General features: G+C 38.1%; 1 protein-coding gene across 1 annotated transcript in view; it reads right to left on the reverse strand.

Moving 5' to 3' along the window:
- Positions 1-17,579: 17,579 nt before the first annotated feature.
- Positions 17,580-21,228, reverse strand: part of FAM241A (family with sequence similarity 241 member A) — a 43,317-nt gene continuing 39,668 nt past the window's right edge. Inside the window, exon 2 of the mRNA XM_019962302.2 lies at positions 17,580-19,766. Within this exon, the coding sequence (XP_019817861.1) occupies positions 19,521-19,766 (246 nt within the window). The 3' untranslated portion in view covers positions 17,580-19,520. The remainder of the gene's footprint in view (positions 19,767-21,228) is intronic.

The raw sequence follows: 21,228 nt of genomic DNA on the forward strand, positions 1-21,228 counted from the left end.
AGGTAATTGTTTTATATTTTTCTTACAATTAAACAATTTTGAAAAGTCCTATTTTAGTGCTGTATAAAGAAGTGACTGATATAAAATTTTGGCTTTTTCCTTTCTTTCCATTTTAAAGTGAGAGCCTGATTAAATTCTCAGGATTGCCTGTTTGAGAACAGTACAGAAATACTCAGGAACAGCTCCGTTATACACTTAGTAAGAGCGCCACCTGCTGGCACAAAATAAAATAACACATTCACTGGGCCTATTTCCTTTTTGAATGAGATTGAATTTGTGATCAATACTCATTTTTTTCTTTATTTATTAATGAAATAATCTAGCTCCTTCTTTCTCCCACTGCTTTACAAGTCTTTCCTGATTTTTGATAGTTTTCTTAATTCCCATTTTTGTTCACTTGTTCTTTCGACAACTTCATCCTCTTCACCTCCCTTATTCAGCAATCTTTCATTCTAACAGACATATGTGAAAAGATTTCTAAAAAATAATGGTTGGATTTAGAAATTCAATTTTACATCATTTAGTATGTACATAACCATAAATCTTGCCATGTGTAACATTATTTATCTCAGATTTTAGCCTCCAAAGATTAGGAATGTGCTTATTTAACTGAATTTTTTCTTCTTTCTTCCATGAATTATTTTTTAAGTTATGGATTTAACTTTAGGAAATGTCAATTGATAATGAATTTCACATAAAATCATGAACTTATTTTTATCATTTCTCTTAATCCCTGGATTTTTCTGAGCTTGACTTGCATTCATTAATTTTTTCTCAAAGCTTTTTTGTACTTGAAGCTATTTTTCTTTAAGTCTTACCCATTAGATCACAATTAACTGAGGTTCAGTATGATGTTACATTGTACATGTTCAGTACATGTTACATGACTAGATTTAAATGTTCCAGTATCATTTGCTTTTATTTATTCTTGAAAGGAAATAGCTTATTTTCTAATAAGGATAAAAATAATTTACCTAGGACATAAAAATTGTACTTTTAAATATTTAACTGAAGTATTGGCAGTATGAATTAGTCACTTTATGCTTTGCTATGCTTAGTTAATAGATTAATCCTCAGACTTTTAGTGACTTAACACAATAAATATTTACTTTGCATTCACAACATGGTTCAATAATGATTGAGATATCTTCTTATAGGTTTGGAACATGTACTATTCAAAGATGCTTTGGGAGAGAAGAGAGGGCTTGAAAAGGCAACTCAACTTTTAACAATCTCATCTCAGCATGACTGTTACATTCATCACTTCTACTCACAATGTATTGACTAGAACTTGATATATGGCCCCAACCTGACTGTAGGGAATGATATGACATGAGCAGAAGCGCATGCATATTTGATGATGATGAGCAGTCTCTGTCACATTGCTTTTGCCTTGAATTTCTTTTGATTCATGAAATAGAGAAAAAAAATTCAAACAAAAGAATTAGAATCCTTATATAGAACTTTCAAAATTAGTCAAGTGAAATTTGGAGCCAAATTAATATAACATGAGCTTTATTAATAATGCATTAACTACATACTCTCTTTGTGCAAAGATGGGCACAATAAAGGACAGAAAAGGCAAGGACCCAACAGAGGCAAAAGAGATTAAGAAGAGGTAGCAAGAAAACACAGAAGAACTACACAGAAAAAGGTCTTAATGACCTGAATAACCACGGTGGTGTGATTGCTCACCTAGAGCCAGACATCCTAGAGTGTGAAGTCAAGTGGGCCTTAGGAAGCATTACTATGAACAAAGCTAGCGGAGGTGATGGAATTTCAGCTTAGCTTTTGAAAAACCCTAAAAGATGATGCTGTTAAAGTCAATATGCCAGCATATTGGAAAACTCAGCAGTGGCCACAGAACTGGAAAAGGTCAGTTTCCTTTCCAATCCCAAAGAAAGGGAATGCTAAAGAATGTTCAAACTACTGTACAATTGAACTCATTTCATATGCCAGCAAGGTAATGCTCAAAATCCTTCAAGCTAGGCTTCAACAGTGCATGAACCAACAACTTCCAGATGTATAAGCTGGGTTTAGAAAAGCATAGGAGCCAGAGATCAAATTGCCAACATTTGTTGGACCATAGAAAAAGCATGGGGATTCCAAGAAACTTCTGCTTCATTACTTATGCTGAAACCTTTGACTGTGTGGAACAAAACAATCTGTGGAAAATTCTTAAAGTGATGGGAATACCAGACCACCTTACCTGTCTCCTAAGAAACTTGTATGCAGGTCAAGAAGCAACAGTTAGAACCGGACATGGAACAATGGACTGGTTCCAAATTGGGAAAGGGGTATGTCAAGACTGTATATTGTCATCCTGCTTATTTAACTTCTATGCAGAGTACATGATGTGAAATGCCGGGCTGGATGAAGCACAAGCTGGAATCAAGATTGCCAGGAGAAATATCAATAACCTCAGATATGCAGATAACACCACTCTAATGGCAGAAAGTGAAGAGGATCTAAAAAGCCTCTTGATGAAGGTGAAAGATGAGAGTGAAAAAGCTGGCTTAGAAGTCAACATTCAAAAAACTAAGATCATGACACCTGGTCCCATCACTTCATGGTGAATAGAAGGGGAAAAAGTGGAAACAGATTTCTTTTTCTTGGGCTCCAAAATCACTGTGGATGGTGACTGCAGCCATGAAATTAAAAGACCCTTGCTCTTTGAAAGAAAAGCTATGACAAATCTGGACAGCATATTAAAAAGCAGAGACATCACTTTGCTGATAAAGGTCCATATAGTCAAAGCTATGGTTTTTCCAGTAGTCATGTATGGATGTGAGAGTTGAACCATAAAGAAAGCTGAGTGCCAAAGAATTGATGTTTTTGAACTGTGGTGCTGAAGAAGACTCTTGAGAGTCCCCTGGACTGCAAGGAGAGCAAACCAGCCAACCCTAAAGGAAATCAACCCTGAATATTCATTGGAAGGACTGATGCTGAAGCTGAAACTCCAAAATCTGGACACCTGATGCGAAGAACTGATTCATTGGAAAAGACCCTGATGCCAGGAAAGATTAAGGGCACGAGGAGAAGGGGGCAACAGAGAATGAGATGATTGGATGGCATCACTGACTCGATGGACATAGGTTTGAGAAAACTTCTGGAAATAGTGAAGGACAGGAAGCCTGGCGTGTTGCAGTTCATGGGACTGCAAAGAGTCGGACATGTCTTAGTGACTGAACAACAACAATGCAAACAGTTGAACAAAATAACTGTATAAACATTATGTTCAAAGTACAGTGCTAGGAAGTTCTCAGTTCAGATGGTTTTCAGTGTTCCAACTGACCTTTCTGGGACATTAAGCTCATTTCCCAACAACCAGTTATGACACTGGCTTTGGAGCACTGTGGGGAGCGAGCTCTGCCCATGACAAAGGTCATGAGGAAGGAGGCTCGGCATACGCAAAGGCGGGATCGAGCTTCAGGAGTCCCCCTGGAAATTCTCGAGCATATACCCCCAAAACCAGAGTCTGCCTACTTTCTGCTTTGTGCTTTCACCTACACCTCTGATTTTACGGGGGGCTGTCCCCCACTACCTCTCTGAAAAAAGAGTTAGCTTACAGCTCCAGTTAATAATTCCTGGGTGTGACAGTGTTTAACCTACAAACTCCTTTGGAAATCCTCTAGCCTGCCTGAATAGGTTTTTCCGGCCTCATGTGATTGTTCAGAGCCTCCCAACTGTGAGAGGCAGGAGATGTTCTAAACTGTCTAAACACAGATTCTTTTGAGTAGTTAAAAGATTGATTAGAAATTGTATTGGTGAAGGGATTTTCACTTGTTGGGCCAATGTTTGCTGCTAAGTTTCCATATCCCTTACCTGCTGTGTCCCTGGCAGTGTATTGATTAATATAATTGGTGTAAATAGTAGCTTTAATGTTTGTAACCTGGGACCCTTGAGTTAATTCTTTTTCTTGTTATAGCCCACCACACCTTTGCGCTGTAGGAATGCAACTTTATCTAATGCTTTTGGAGGGTGGCTCCTGACCAATCACCTTTAGAGAAAAATAAGTTTTCTGAAGAAAAGGTCTTAAAATGTTAACAGGCCTCCGGGCCAGAAGATGATGCAAATCACCTAAGCTTTTGCATATGATAAGTTTGCAGGAAGAAAGCCTGGCTTGCTGCCTGACTCTACCCCTTCCCCCATTATCCTCTATGCATAACTTAAGGTATAAAAACTACTTTGGAAAATAAAGTGCAGGCCTTGTTCACCAAAACTTGGTCTCACCATGTCGTTCTTTCTCTTACCTTCTGGCTGAATTATTTAGCCTCTTTTCTGCACTAAATTTCCTCACTGAGCTATCTTTATTTCAGCCTCTTTTCTTCACTGAATTTTACTGAGCTATCCTCATTCTATTACTCGTTATATCCTTAATTAAAGTTTAATTAAGCAATTGTTTCCTGATCTTCGCCTACGCCGTCTCTCCTTCGAATACCCTGGATCAGCCGGGAATGGTCCCCGGCAGAGCACTTTGGGGCCGCTTGGACCAGGGCAGTGTAAAGGAAACAGCTCAGCGTATGGGCCTTATTATCCTTTTTGTCATCTAAGCATCGCCAAATTTCCCCATCTGTGTTCAGGCCTGATCACTCATGCAATTTTTATAGTAGCAAGTGAAAACAGTTTGGGAATTTCCATCCTGAAGGCCAGTACCTCATGGAAAACTTTAAGAAGCATTTTTTTTAATGAGTAAAAACTCAGTTTATTAGCATTCTTGATATGTATTTTTGCAGCTTTTCTGTTTCATTAAATACATTATCCTTTAAAGAAATCACTTTTCTGTCAGCCAGGAAGCAGATAGAAGGTAGAAAAATTCAATGCAAGAAATGCATAAATTAGCATAGATTAAAAACAATAGCCTTTTGTTTTTAGTGGACATGGACTGCATTGTAGAAAATAAACTAAGCAAAAATGATTAAATAAAAACACACCTACCACTCAGAGGTCACCACTGTTAACACCTTACTATGTCTTCTGGAAAATGTATATAAAAATTAAATAAATATAATAAATATTCATAATAAATTATATATAGAATGTATAACTATCACCCAATTAATTTAAATTTAATATTTAACTAGGGTCAAGATGTTTTTTAAACCTTACCTGATAATGTTTTATCCCTTTGAGTGCTTAAACTGACACTGACAAACAACAAAATCCAGGCTCAGCTGGCTTCCTTGAGGGCAGGAGTGAAGAACAGACTGCAAGCAAAATTCTTTTTTCACCTGTTCAATGTATGGATCGTCTCCATAATCACCAATGGATAGTCAGAGTCGCTGACTCTATACTTCTCAAAGTTGTTTCAAAAGCTGGTAGAGAGTATACTGAAGATATTCAGCATAAATAGTTTCAAATTCTCATAAAGCACGGATAGCTTAATGAGAAGAACAGGTGTTGCTGTCACAAGCAGTTATCAAACCTGGTAAAGGCTTACGCTACAGAGAGTACCCAGCACCTGTTACCCTCCCCCGGGAGGGCCTCTCGGTGCAGATATATTGAGGATGCCCCCACGGGTAGGCATGAGTGCGAAAGGTTGCCAGGCTGCAGGACCCATCCTGCATCCTTCCTCTCCAGGTGCCTTCAGGCCACGGAGTCATGTCAATATGGACCTGGGAGGTCTCTCTGGAAAGACTTTTAAAGATATTTCTAGTCTAGGAACTCTCTTCTGGGTAAGCTCTGAGATTCAGGCTGTCCTTTGGGGGTTGGTGGGGCAAGGAGATGATGTTCCAGTTTGCTGTGTCCTGAGCAGGTCAGAATTCTCAACAGGGGTGAGGCTCTTCAGGACCTCTGAGCCAGCAGACTCTGACACAGTCGCAGTGTGTCCACTTTCAGGGTCTCTGGAGGCATACCCCACACCCAGCAGGAGCCTCTAGAAGCACAGGAGTATATGTCAAACCCAAAAGCTCTCTTTGGCATGAGCTCATTGCTTTGTATTAGGACATGTAGATTCCTATTTATTCCCTTCCCCTGGAAACTTACTAAACATTAATCAGATACACGGAAAGTAACGAATCAATAAATTTTCAAAGAAAAGTGAATTATTGTGAACTTTGTATTGCTGCTATAAAATAATACATAGAAAGAGGAGGATGAAAGGAGAAGTCTTTAGGAACTCATGTTGTCTGATGACACAAATTACATTTATAGTAAAGGGGATAATACACAGTCACTGACATGACTAAGGATTTAGTGTGTTAAGTTGCTTTTTTTTAAAACAAACTTTTAAAAAAAGTTTATTTTTAATTGGAGGATAATTGCTTTACAATGTTGTGTCAATTTCTGCCATACAACAACATGAATCAGCCGTAAGTGTACACATACACCCTCCCTCTTGAGCTTCCCTCCCAGTTTCCTGCGTCCCACCCTAAAACAAACTTTTAATTTTAGAATAGTTTGAAATTTATGGAAAAGTTGCAAAGAGTATGCATAGGGTTCCTATATATCCAGTATCCAGTTTCTCCTATTAAAATCTTATATTTATAGTATAGTACATTTGTCACAACTAATGAACCAACATTGATACATTATTATTAATTGAAGTACATATATTATTCAGAATTCCTTGGTTTTATTTACCTAATGTTCTTTTTCTTTCACAGTCCTTTCCAGGATACCACATTATATTCAATAATCATGTCTCCTAAGTCTCCACTTGTCTGGAAGAGTTACTCAGAATTTCCTTGTTCTTGATGACCTTGACAGGTGTGAGGAGTACCAGTCAGATATGTTCTAGAACAATCCTCAATCTGAATTTGTCAAATATTTTCCCTGTGATTAGCATGGAGATACGGTGTCTTGAGAGGAAGACCTCAGAAACAAAGGTGTTCTAGTGTGCTGGTTACCACTGGGGTGTTGTTACTTCTGGGTGTTCTCAGTTTGGAAATATGTGTCTATGAAATAAACTGACAATCAGTTCAGTTCAGTTCAGTTCAGTTGCTCAGTCGTGTCCGACTCTTTGTGACCCCATGAATCGCAAAACGCCAGGCCTCCCTGTCCATCACCAACTCCCAGAGTTCACCCAAACTCATGTGCATTGAGTCAGTGATGCCATCCAGCCATCTCATCCTCTGTCATCCCCTTCTTCTCCTGCCCCCAATCCCTCCCAGCATCAGGGTCTTTTCCAATGAGTCAACTCTTCACAAGAGGTGGCCGAAGTATTGGAGTTTCAGCTTCAACATCAGGCCTTCCAATGAACACCCAGGACTGATCTCCTTTAGGATGGACTGGTTGGATCTCTTTGCAGTCCAAGGGACTCTCAAGAGTCTTCTCCAACACCACAGTTCAAAAGCATCAATTCTTTGGTGCTCAGCTTTCACATCCATACCTGACCACTGGAAAAACCATAGCCTTGGCAGACTAACAGGATAAAAGAATATAAATTCATTAAACTTTAATATTTCACACACAGAAAATAAAATGGAATACCCTCGCCCCTAAATTGGTGAGATTTGAGAACTTACATACCCTCTTAATTGGGGTTCCCTGATGGTTCAGCAGGTAAAGAATCCGCCTGAAATGCAGGAGACACAGGAGAGGTAGGCTTGATCTCTGGGTTGGGAAGATCCCCTGGAGGAGGAAATGGCAACCCATTCCAGTACTCTTGACTGAAAAATCCCATGGACAGAGGAGCCTGGAGGGCCACAATCCAGAGTCACAAAGAGTTGGACACGACTGGATAGGACTGAGCAACTAATCACGAACATGATGCCATCTTAATAGGGGAAAGGGATGTAGGCAGTTTAGGAAATGATTTTCAGGGAAGGTGAATGGGCTTTTAGAAGAATAGATGGGACATATTGTATGGTGGTTTATGACAAAGTTTGTCTGGCTCTCAGGTCCACTAGTCTGATAGGAGTCAGTGTTCCCTGGTTGATGAACTCCTGTCAAGGGAATTTATGACAATTGAGTTCCTTTTAGAGGATCTGTCTTTAGGCAGATAAGGGGAGTTCAGAGAAAACCTCCTTAGCATTGGCTGCTTTTTAAGTGCTTTCAGCTCAAAATAATCAATGTACACAAGTGATATGTTTTAGGGGTGGCATGACCTGAACTCTTTCAACAGTAACCCCTTGTATGTACTCATATCTATACTTCTTTATCTGTTTTTATTTATCCGTATTTATATTAGGCTAAACATGAGTTCATGCTGATGATGTTCCTTGTTCCGGAAAGAAAAAGGTTGGCAGCAGATGGTGCCTCACAGAAAGTTTCCTTTTAGTCTTGCTCTGATGCTATGTGCCAAATCTACTAAAAAAAATCATTGTCCATTCTCTAGGCCTCCTCTGAAGATTAATCTAATCTTGCAATACAGTCTGCATTGAAAAACATGGTTGTTGGAGGCACAAAGCTCTGCATAGAACTGGAAGCACGGGCAGCATTAGAAGAAATAGAGAAGTCAGGCAGCTGGAGCAACAAGCCTGCTCTTTGACCGGGTGGTAGTGAAGAGGTTAAATATGAAGTTTGGATATACTTAGAGAAGTTACTGGAATCACTTTTTTCCTGGTATCACCATTTCGGACAGGCCTTGATGAAGAGAGAAGTGACTCATACGGTAAAGAGGTCATGTTAATAGCAGTTTGTCTTACTTTGGCAGAGACGAGACAGCAGCACCCAGCACTAGTAAGTGGTTATCAGTAAAGCATCTGAAATTTAAAACAAGTATTAATGTTCAGGTCTTTTTATGTCTAACTCTTTCTGCATTACAAAAATAATGTCTTCTTTGTTAGCATAGGTCTTTTGCCAAGTTGGTAGAAAGAAAACCTGTGTCATTGACTAGGGTGTCAATGATACGGCAGGAAAGGAAAAGCTCAGTATCTTTCCATTACAGAGGGAGAAGTCTGTGGTGGTCAGGTAGCTAAACATGCAGCTCTCAAGAAATGTTTCTTATAAGTTGAAAAAGGAAGAAATGCCTGAGGAGAGCTGTATTTTGCCAACATAAGCTCTATCTGAGCATCTTATAAAAATATCTGAAAGCGTAAACTGACAGTTAAGGAAAATGTGGGAGAACCAGTTTTGAAATACACTAGGAGATGGCACTAAAGATATGCCATAATTTATTATGAAACATTTATAGCCACAAATGTCTGATTTGAGGAACGTTCACTTTTCAGGGAGGGAGAATGACTTAAAAGAAAAAGAAAAAGGAAAGAGAAACCCAGGAAGGAAAAAATGCAGTTGAAGATCTACTACAATAAAAAAAATTAAGAGCGTAATAAGCCTTTAGTGTGTTTTTACAGACTAAAAAGATAAGACTTTATGAACAAATTAATACTACTCTTTTAAACATTATATATGAATAATGCTTACTGGCTCCTCCTCTCCTGTGCACAGAATGTAGCCATGCATGTTGGCTTGTACTAGCTAGCTCTCCTATGAGAGAGCGTGTGTTCAGTTGCTGAGTTATGCCCAGCTCTTTGTGACCCCATGCACTGTAGCCTGCCAAGCTCCTCTGTCCGTGGAATTTTCCAGACAAGAACACTGGAGCAGGCTTCCATTTCCTCCTCTAGGTGATCCTCTTGACTCGGGGACTGATCCCGTGTCAGCTGTGTCTCCTGCATTGGGAGGTGGATTCTTTATCACTGAGCCGCCTGGGAAGCATGTATGAGTACCAGGGTTCAGTTATATTTATCTTGGTGACAGCATTCCTGGTGCACATTGAAAACATAACATATAAATCCCAACAGATTAATCTGAAATTTCTTTGTAATCAAAGCAAGATACTGTTTGCAATTCTATAAACTATAAAAAACTTCCCTGGTGGCTCAGATGGTAAAGAATCTGCCTGCAGTGCAGGAGACCTGGGTTTGATCCCTGGGTTGGGAAGATCCCCTGGAGAAGGAAATCGCTCCCCACGCCCATATTATTGCCTGGAGAATTCCATGGACAGAGGAGCCTGGCAGGCTACAGTCCATGGGGTCGCAAAAAAGACTGAGGAACTAACACTTTCATTTCACCTGGCCTATGCAATGGAGTAAAATTTAGAGAAGTATTTTTAGAACTGATCTTGTTTTGTAAACTCTTCATATCCACAGCAGGCCTGTGTATGCATTGGTGAGTGTGTTTCTGTACCTAAGTTTACTAAGGCAAAGGAGCACATAAAATGTATGGTATTGCAGTAAATAGGTGTTTAGAGAAAATGACATCTCATTAAGGAAGGTGTGGTTGCACAGAGAATATTTTATTTCTATTCAAGTTTTTGTGTTCTTTACTTCTTGTTTTTTTTTAATTCATTATTTTTATGATCATTTTGATTCATGAAACACTAATAGTTGAAGCTAATAAGACAATTCGCAAAAGATTTTAGTCATGAGGAATTATGAACCATAGCAGTATTACAGAATTCCCTTGTATTTAGCTATCTTTTGGCAACAATAAAATACTCATCTTTTATGGCTCCAAGTATATCCATGGATAGTGAAGAATGTCCTCTCTTATGTGTGGATGTTTATATTTAATGACTAGGATTTATTGAAAGCTTGCTGTGTGTAAGGTACTATGATAAGATATGCAATAATTTATTCAGTCTTACATAAAGTTACCCCATTTCACAGACGAGAATCTTGGATTTTAAAAGAGATGTGGTTATGACTTACACAGACTGTAGAGTTAGCAAGTATAGAACCAAGTCTTAAAGTCAGGTCTAACAGAAAGAGATCATTCGGAAAGTTTGTACATTGTTCTGATATATTTTTCTATAACCAAAGGGGGAAATCATGCCTAAACAGTGTTATAGTTTTAGTATATAACTGGCTTGGGGCCACTGCGTTGCTTCATCTTGCTCACTCCTAAAGTTCCAGGGATTAAAAATAGTAAAATTACTCTTAGGGCCCCCCCAAATATTCTGAGCCAAGAGAAAGTTCATGCCTACTGAATTACCAAATTTGGCTGCTGATACCTTTTGTGCTAAAAATAAATAGAAAAGCCATGATTAGGGCCAAATCTCCAAGTCATACATCAGTTGCAGCAGTGTGCTGGGGGCAAGGGGAATATGGTTTCTTTACAAGTGAGTTCTGCTCTACCATTGGAAATCTTATTTTCAAGTCACTCCCAAAGTCTGAGGATTAAAACTGCTTTAACTCGAGAAAGGGGCCAGGAAGCACAAAGCACTTACCTACATGTAGGCTTAAACTTACTCAGCTCCCAAGACACGCCCTGATGCTTTGTCCTGATGTCTTGTGAGGCACTGCCTGAGGGACTCACTAGCATAAGTTTGGTGTAAGCAGTTACGTATATAAAATTTCATGGATTTCCTACTCCCGATTTTAAGTAATGAGCTTTTCTGTCAATCATCTCTTCACCTATTTGTAGCAACCTCAAGCCTTTTCTGAATTCAGGGCATACTGTTTAGTCAACTAAAACTTTGTCATAATCTAACAGCCAAATCTCATAACAGAAGCAGGCAACACAATAGACTAAAAAGGCTGTTGCTGTTTAGTTGCTATGTTGTGTTCAATTCTTGCAACCCCATGGACTGGAGCCCACCAGGCTCCTCTGTGCATGGGATTTCCCAGGCAAGAATAATACTAGGATGGGTTGCCATTTCTTTTTCCAAGGGATCTTCCTGACCCAGGGATTGAACCCATGTCTCCTGCTTTGGCAGGGAGATTCTTTACACTGAGCCACCTGGGAAGCTCCCTTTAAAAAATTTTTAAAAGTATCTTGACTACTGAGTTTGATTTAAATTAGTCATCTTTATACTGTACTCTGAAGAGTCGGGTTATGGAAGATGAGGTGAGAAAAGAAGGGAGTGTATGTGGATGCTGTGCGTGCTGCTCAGATCCTTCCATTAGAACCAAAGTTCCGAAGAACCAGTCTTCTCTGATGACTGCTGGAATGCTGCTAGCTGACAACCCCCAGCTACCAGTCCTCTCTGGCAGTCACTTCTGGCTGAAGACAGCTCCCTCGTCCCAACTATAGGTCAATCCTGAAGGATCATTCCTCTTTGAGAACACCCAGTAGCGTCACCGAGGCCTTGCTGTGACTGTACTGAACTGCCCCATCCTGCTTCTTTTACTTGCTTTATAGGATCTTACTCCAGAGCACTGTCTAGTAAATTTCCTGTTTTCCTAACTTCCTAGGGAACTGGCGCCTACAGCAATATCAACTAAAACAGCTCTGCTTTTATCATTTATGTTTATGTAGATAAAGCTCAGCTTTATCATAATCACTCATATATTTATAGTCCCCTTAAAGCAAAACAAACTAAAACCTTTGAAAGCCACTGGTCTAACAATTAAACAATGTTATATTAAACCTTATATGAAAAATCATCATTATGGTTTTGTGCAGGGTTAATTTAGGTTAATCTTTACAAACCAACATCCAAGTGTTTTCCTTTCGTAACTGTTTCTTCACCTTTATTTGTATGGTGTGTTTACACATTACTGTTGTGCCTTTTAAAGCTGAAAATACATTAAATGATAGTCATGAATATTTTTGCTATATATGTAAAACCGGGAAAATTTATTGACAGACCGGAGAAAGGCATTTTGTAGATGGCAATAGTCTCAAATATTGAGTTGTTATATATCTCATTCCCTGCTCCCCCCCACAAAAATAATTCTGAAGATTTTGTTTTGAACCAACTATGGTATAAATAATTATACTGTATATAGAATTTTCATTCTTTCCTTAAAAAAACTCACATTAAAAAATATACCATCAGCTAGCTTCTTGTAACACAGGGGTAAACCCATAACAAAAAAGGTCGATGGTCTTGTGGTAAAAATCACTGTATTCTAGCAAAGAATTTCCAGCTGATGAAGTCAATGAAAGGGTAAGTGATTGAAATTTGCTGAAAAAAATAACAATTCAAATTTAATAAACATTTGAATGACCAAGTTTTAGATCTGGCTTCTGCTGAGTTCATTCAATAATTTTAAAGAAGAAATACAGTTTGGCTCATCTAGATCTGGATTTTCCCGGTACTCTATCGTCTGGGAAGCTGTAAATCCATCAGGCCTTGGCTTTCTGCTCCAGCAATAAGGATGAGGAAAACACGCTCTTTTTACTCTCAAGTGACTATACCCAAACTTGATGTGGCAGTAATTAACTGACAAGCAGAAAACAACATAAGGAGTCAGAAGGGAGACTCAGGATGCAGGGCTGTGAAAGGGTATTATTTATTAGAAAGAATAACAAAGTATTTTATATACGTGTTATTTAACATATATAATCTGGGCAGCTAGGTCACTCTAGTTGTGAATTTATTCAGGAGCCTAAAATACCAAGCTTAGATACTTGAGAATTCCTGCTCACATTTCTGAGATTTTTAAAGATTAACGTTTAGAAAAGAAAGATCTATTGAAAAATACTGGAAAAATATGAAATTTAGGTAGCATGAGTTACCATTTGCATTCTGAAGAAATAGTGATTTCATCAAGCATGACATGAAAATACATTTTTCTTCTAAAAATGTAAGCATAGAGTAGCAATACTGTATATGTATGCAAAAAATAGCAATATTCTTCCATTGAAAGTAAATAAACTTTATAAGTGATAACACATAAATCAATCCATGCTCTTTATGCAAATAGGGTGTATTTTTGGAGTCAAAAAAACTTTAAAGTGCAACCAACTCTAGGTCTTCTTTGTGAATACCTTCTAGGGAGAATATGAATAAATGAAGCTGATTTATTTATTTGGCAAAGATTTTGAGGACATACTGTATGCCAGTCATTGTGTTCGGTGATGCAGTTATGAACATGATAGACATGTCTCTGCCTGTGAAGCCTATTGTTTAATGGAAGAAGCTGACCATAAACTTTTACAATATAACATGACAAATGGGGACAGGGGAAACACAGGGTCCTCTGAAAGCACATGAAATACCAAAGTGAAAAGTGAAAGTAAAAGTCGCTCAGTCGTGTCCGACTCTTTGCGACCCCACGGACTATACAGTCTGTCGAATTCTCCAGAATACTGGAGTGTGTAGCCATTCCCTTCTCCAGGGGATCTTCCCAAACCAGGTCTCCTGCATTGCAGGTGGATTCTTTACCAGCTGAGCCACAAGGGAAGCCCAAGAATACTGCAGTGGGTAGCCTGTCCCTTCTGCAGCTGCTCTTCCCGACCCAGGAATCGAACCAGGGTCCCTGAATTGCAGGCAGATTCTTTACCAACTGAGCTATCAGGGAAGCCCTATGAAATACCAAAACTGGATTTAAAAGAGGTGGAGAAATTTTCCCCAGGGGACACAATATCTAAATAAGCCTTAAAGCTGTGGATGTGCTGGTCAATTTGGTAGGGAGGAGCTAAAGAAAGAAGGTAAAAGATTTTGGAAGAAAGTACAGCTTTCAGCTGAAAACACAATCAGTATAGTGAGACTTGGGAAGGGAAGGTGGCTGCATAGACAGGTAAGGTATGTTAAGAACCAGTTCACAAAGGGTTCATGAAAACTATACTAAGGACTAAACATTTTATCATAATGGTAACAGGAAGTCATTGAAAAGATTTAGGCCAAGGACGTCAGTCACATTTTAGAAAAATTATTCTGATTATAACATGGAAAAATGAAGGCAGGAGATCAGTGAGGATTCTAAGATAGCAATCTATGGATGGCAGTATGGACTAGGTTAGTGATACTGTGAATGGAAGGAAGTGGCAAGATTTTTTAGGAGGTAAAACAAGGTGAAAGAGTGATAGGTTACATGTGGGCTGTGTAGGAGGCAATCGTGTCGTTCGCTAAGACTAGAAACACAGGAAGAAGAAAATGGGAAAAAGATGCCGAGTTCCTTTTCTGGACATGTTAAATTTTGGGTACTAAGGGATAAGCAAGAACAGATGTTGGGCAAGCAGTTGAATGTATGAATCTGATATTCTGCATAGAACTCTCTGAAATGGAGATGTAGACTGGAGAGCTGTTAGTGTGAAATGGTAACTGAAGCCATGGGAGTGGTGGTATTGCTCAAGGTAATATGTAGACCCATGAAAGAACAGTCTGGAACATCAAAAATCAAGGGTTGGGCAGAGAAACTGTTATTGTTCAGTCTCTAAGTCGTGTCCAACTCTTTTCATCACCATGGACTGCAGCATACCAGGCTTCCCTGTCCTTCACTGTCTCCCTGAGTTTGCTCAAACTCGTGTCCATTGTGTCAGTGATGCCATCCAGCCAACTGTCACCCCTTTCTCCTCTTGCCTTCCATCATTCCCAGCATCAGGGTCTTTTCCAATGAGTCAGCTCTTTCCATCAGGTGGCTGCTGTATTGGAGTTTCAGCTTCAGCGTCAGTCCTTCCAATGAATATTCAGGGTTGATTTCCCTTAGGATTGAACTGATTTGATCTCCTTGCTGTCCAAGGGACTCTCAAGAGTCTTCTCCAACCACAGTTCAAAAGCATCAATTCTCTGGCACTCAGCCTTCTTTATGGTCCAACTCTCACATCCATATATGACTACTGGAAAAACCATAGCTTTGACTATACGGACCTTTGCTGGCAAAATGATGTTTCTGCTTTTTAATACACTGTCTAGGTTTGTCATAGCTTTCCTTCCAAGGAGCAAGCGTATTCTAATTTCATGGCTGCAGTCACCATCTGCAGTGATTTTTTGGAGCCCAAGAAAATAAAATTAGTCTCTGTTTCCATTTTCCCCCCATCTATTTGCCATGAAATGATGAGACCAGATGTCATGATCTTAGTTTTCTCAATGTTGAGTTTTAAACCAGCTGTTTCACTCTCCTCTTTCACCCTCATCAAGAGGCTCTTTAGTTCTTCTTCACTTTCCACCATTAGAGTGGTATCATCTGCATATCTGGGGTTACTGATATTTCTCCCTACAATCTTGATTCCAGCTTGTGCTTCATCCAGCCCAGAATTTCGCATGATGTACTCTGCGTAGAAGTTAAATAAGCAGGGTGACGATATACAGCCTTGACATACTCCTTTCTCAATTTTTAACCAGTTCATTATTCCATGTCTGGTTCTAACTGTTGCTTCTTGAACTGCATACAGGTTTCTCAGGAGACAGCTAAGGTGGTCTGGTACTCCAATCTCTTGAACAATTTTCCAGTTTGTTGTGATCCACATTGTCAAAGGCTTTAGTGTAGTCAATGAAGTAAATGTTTTTCTGGAATTCCCTTGCTTTTTCTGTGATCCAGCGGATGTTGGCGATTTGATCTCTGGTTCCTCTGCCTTTTCTAAATCCAGCTTGTACATCTGGAAGTTGTTGGTTCACGTACTGCTAAAGCTGAGCTTGAAGGATTTTGAGTGTTAACCTTACTAGCATGTGAAATGAACACAACTGTACGGCAGAGAAATAGGACTTAGAAAATATTCAGTCCAGCAATAATCCTGAAGCAATAGTTTGTACATTAGTTGATATTCTTCTTGGCCAATTCTAGTACTAGAAGTACTAACAAGTATGACAGTCTGATTTTTTAAATTCTTATTTCACCCTGTCAAGCCATTAATTCACAATGAAAACTTCTAAAATAAACTGAAATCAATAAACATTTGTAAAATAACTAAATAATTAAAATAATAAATAGCTAAAATATGTAATTATATTATAGAATCACAAACCAGACAAACAGCCCTTGATTGCTCAAATACCCAGCTTTGATTATTTTGAGCTTAATACTTTACAACAGACCTTATGCTGTAATTTGCTCTCTCTCAGTTCTGTAACTGTTTCTTATTTCCTGATCATTTGGATAGTCTTTAATAGATTGGCAGTTTAGTGATAGCCCAGGAAGATTTTCTCTGATCAAAACGTGATTAAATAGAGATACACTTTGGTCAGAAGACAACTATGGTCCATAGTTCCCACATGGAAAAGATTCAAATGCAATTTTGGATGGGTCTGTGGGGATTTGCCTTGATATACTTCCTTTATCTTTTTAAGAGTAGAAATGGAAATGTGGCCTCTAGAGTGGCTAATCAGTGATGTGCTGATGATACATGTTCAACAACTGGCTTCCCACAAAAAAAGAGCCCTGATTTGTTGTGTTTGCCAATTATAGTGTAAATACTCCCTTCATATTCAATGTCAGGCCACCAACTTGATGTCACTGAAGGCAAAGAGGGATTAAATGTATACAGTTGGCTTTTGCAAGCCAGTGTAAGCTGGCTCCAGCACACTAGTGAACTAAGAATGATCTGACTGGTGGCCAGGAATGGAAATATACCTTGCATATGAGTTCAGCATATGAGACAACTGAATTCTACATAACTTAGTTTTTCCTTTAGTGAAAATTGATTTATTCATCTACAGTCAGTTTACTTATAGGTCTTGACCTTTTCCTTTTGAATAGAGGTATGAGTGATATATACATACACAAATCTAATAATATAGCACTATAATTTCTCTTTATTCATAGTAATAGTAGTTTCTAAAATTGCCTTGTGTCTGAGATTGAAATGATTGAGAATGTTTGTGAATCAATTCCTTATACCATGAACCAAAGAAATGACCAGTTTCTTTTTATTTCAAGATATCAGTATAATTTGCATTCTAATACCTTTCATAAAAGAAAATATTTTATTTCCATCAAATGAGCAAAGTTTGTTTTTTCCCTATTAAAGCAAATTATTTGTTGGTATGCTCTTCTAATAATATATGCAGAAAGGATAGCATCAAAATATCTCATTTCTTTATAGAATTTAATATACATCCTATTAACAGCAGTGTACAGATGTATAATATTTGACAATTAAAAATTACTTTTAAAAATATTTTCAATATTAGCTCTGGTAGAACCAGAGCTGCTATTATGCATACTATTTCTTTTTTTACATTCCAAAAGGAAATTAAAACTTCTAGTAGTATTACAAAGGAATACACTTTTAAATATTGAATGCAGATATACAAAATCTCATGACTTCTGTTAAAAACCTCGCAACTCTACTGGACACGAATAATGTCAAATAACTTGCTCTTATGCCAGGTTCATAAAGGTTACTATTAAAAATACTGCAAACCCAGTAAAAACACAATGATATAGTACAAAGTCTTTTTTCAAAGTCAAACTTTAAAAGATCTGTATTTACACAAAGGAATAATATTTTTTAGTGCCCTCTGATTGGTACTGTTGTTCAGGATAATCTAATTTTAGAAATCTAAATTGAACATTTTCACCATTTTTCTGCTTCAGTATGGAAGATGCTGAGGACATACAGAATAAATTTTAGAAACAGGACTGGGTAAAAACTTTATAAAGTAGAATAGTAAACATTTTACACACTTTAGTTATTGCCCTGCCAAAGATAAAAATAACCCATTGCTCCATCTTCCTCTATTTAACTTTCTAGATAACTATCTCAAATACCTATCTTTTGTCTACATAGAAAGTTTTTTTAGACCAAAGTATAAAGATTTTAGATTTTTTTTTTAACAAAATCCAAAATATCAGTAAGCCGTTTTTCATTTTCTAAATATGTTTACAGAAATGCTATTTTTCAATATAAAACCCCAAAGTGTTGAATTAAGACACATTAATAACATGCCTGGCCAATTACTGACTTGACTTTAGCATTAGAGGAATATGATACAATTGGCTGTTGAGTTCCAAATTTAAGCATTTGGTTTTATATTGTAATACTGTAATGTCTAATACAGATATTAAAGAAAATGAGCTTTTTCTTTTAAAAAAAGGAATAATAAAGAATTTCAGCCATAATACAAATCAACTTTGAGGGGAAAATCCATATCAAGATAGGAAATAGATTTTTAAAATCTTAGACTAATTGCTATAAAAGAATTATAAAAATGTAAATTTCTAAAAAAAATACACTGAAAATGTTTATCTAGGAAAAAATACAAGGAAAACATTCACTACTACGGGGTACAGTCAACTATGGACCTGGCTTATGAGCCTTTAAAAATTCACAAAAACTAATTAGCACCAAAATTGTCTAAAACTCCAAATGATATACTGAAGTAATTCCAAGCCCAAGTATTACATTATAAAAAAGTTATATTTAACTTGGAAGTTTTCCCAGTTATAATAAATATATTTCTTTACAATCTTTAGAAAATGTGCTAGCTTTACCAATTTTCAAAATATTAAGGTAGTGTATAGAAGTTGTCATTTACATTAGTTTTGGCTGAGCAGGGACAATGGAAATTCAAGTTATTTCCCAGAAAATATGGATTTATTTGGTTGGGGTAAGTGAAGAGCAATTCTCCAGTCAAAATTTTTCACTCCCTGTTTCACCCTTTTTCTTCTAAAATGTTTTATTAGAGCTTTTACAAGATCTATATTGTCTGATTTGAATTTTGTATCCTATTTTCCCTGCTCACTTTTTGGTGTTATTTAAGGTCTGGCATGGGAATAGGAGTATTTAAAAGTGGGCACAGATCACAGTAGTTAAACAAGTTATGAATAAGCTACTATATATATTCAACCCTCTTAAAATCAAGTTGAATTTAATTTTAAACATCAACTTACAAATTTAATTGCAAAACAACAACACACAATTTGAAACAAGGCAAACTTTTCAGCCTTTATGTAGTGAAATGTATAACTTCACTAATTACATATCTGGCTACCAAATGTCAAACCAAATGTTCATTTGGCCATATTTTACTGCTGCACATAAATAATGACAAGGCAAAGAAGAGCAACTAGTCCGAAGGCTGGTAGGCCAAGGAACCACAGCATAACCCAAAAGAAAATGACTATTACTGGTTCTACAATTTGTTCTCCAAAATACATCCTTGTGAAGCCCATGTTGAGGAGGCTTTTGTTCAGTTCACCAAAAAGCGTTCCCATCTTTTTGTAGTCATCTCCCACAGGCTCGCCAGTGTGGTTTTGTGATTCTTCAATATCCTTTGAAAAACAAAAACAAGACAAAATATAAACATAAAATGAGAAACAGGTGAAGGTCTTTTAAGAATAATGATCATTTCATAGTTCTTTATCTTCCAGAGTATGTACTGGGCATACTTGTGATAACCATTCGATAATATCTGGGAATGTTCCTTTTGATTGTCACCCAGAACAGCTGTGACTGTGATCACCTTTCAAGAATATGGAAAGCACTGATTTATTGATTTATGTGGCCTTGACATTGACTGGACACTCAACTACTAGAACACAGATTTACAAGATGAAGGAAGTAGCTGATCATTTCATTTTCTAGCTCCCTGGAATTGCACACAACAACTTATTAAGTGAAAAATCATGTTCGTATTGTTCTTATCAATGATTGTGATTACTGAACAACCTTTTTATACCAATCTGCTGTTCAGAGGCAGGCTCTGGATTGCTCTGTCCTGCTAAGTAAGCTTCTTTTCAGTCCATTCATTTGACACTAAGACTTCAATGACCCAGCCTCCTCTCTCTGGAGTAGAGCTTGCTGCTACTGTTGAGCAATTCTCAGCTATTATGTCTGTGATCCTTCGATTTTAGCTGGGAAGCTAAGAATTCAGTGTAGGTCCTTGATGTCCTAAATGCTTATTAATCTCATCAGAAGAAACATACAGTTTCCACATAGGAATAATTTTGTATAATAAGCCTAAAAGTTTACCTACATATCAGTTCCCCAGAAAATGTCCATGTGTACCCAATTATACATACCAAAAATTATGTACTATTTCTATTACCTCTCAGTCTTATTACAATTAGGGTCTTTATACTACTATCTTGCTGCCAAGTCACTTCAGTCGTGTCCGACTCTGTGCGACCCCATAGACGGCAGCCCACCAGGCTCTGCTGCCCCTGGGATTCTCTAGGCAAGAACACTGGAGTGGGTTGCCATTTCCTTCTCCAATGCATGAAAGTGAAAAGTCGAAGTTAAGTCGCTCAGTCGTGTCCGACTCTTTGCGACCCCATGGGCTGCAGCCCACCAGGCTCCTCCATCCGTGGGATTTTCCAGGCAAGAGTACTGGAGTGGGGTGCCATTGCCTTCTAGTAGATAGATATTAAGTTACTATCTCTTAGCTTCAACCCTACTCTTTGAAATTCTACAAACATATCTGGTTCCCTGTTAGGCTCTGCCAGTAGAGGAACTAGAGAGACACTGCACAGCAAGAGGAGGAGGAAGGGGCTTGCTCTTTCTTGTTTGCCTCTCATGGGTTTCTTGGTCCTCTTGGTCTCCAGTGATAGTTCACTCTGGCGGTAGTAGGTCCTTCTGGTAGCAGCTACTGATTTCAGTTTAGTGACTTCCCAGCACCTGCAGAAACTATCTCAATGTGCCTTCCTGAGACACCAGATCAAACCTGTGGGTTCCTTTCCCTCAGATCTCTGGTCCCCAGGGTCTGTGGTGTTCCTCCTTTGAGCTCAGAAACAC

The sequence above is a fragment of the Bos indicus genome, chromosome 6 (assembly GCF_029378745.1).
Source record: "Bos indicus isolate NIAB-ARS_2022 breed Sahiwal x Tharparkar chromosome 6, NIAB-ARS_B.indTharparkar_mat_pri_1.0, whole genome shotgun sequence".
NCBI lineage: Eukaryota > Metazoa > Chordata > Mammalia > Artiodactyla > Bovidae > Bos > Bos indicus.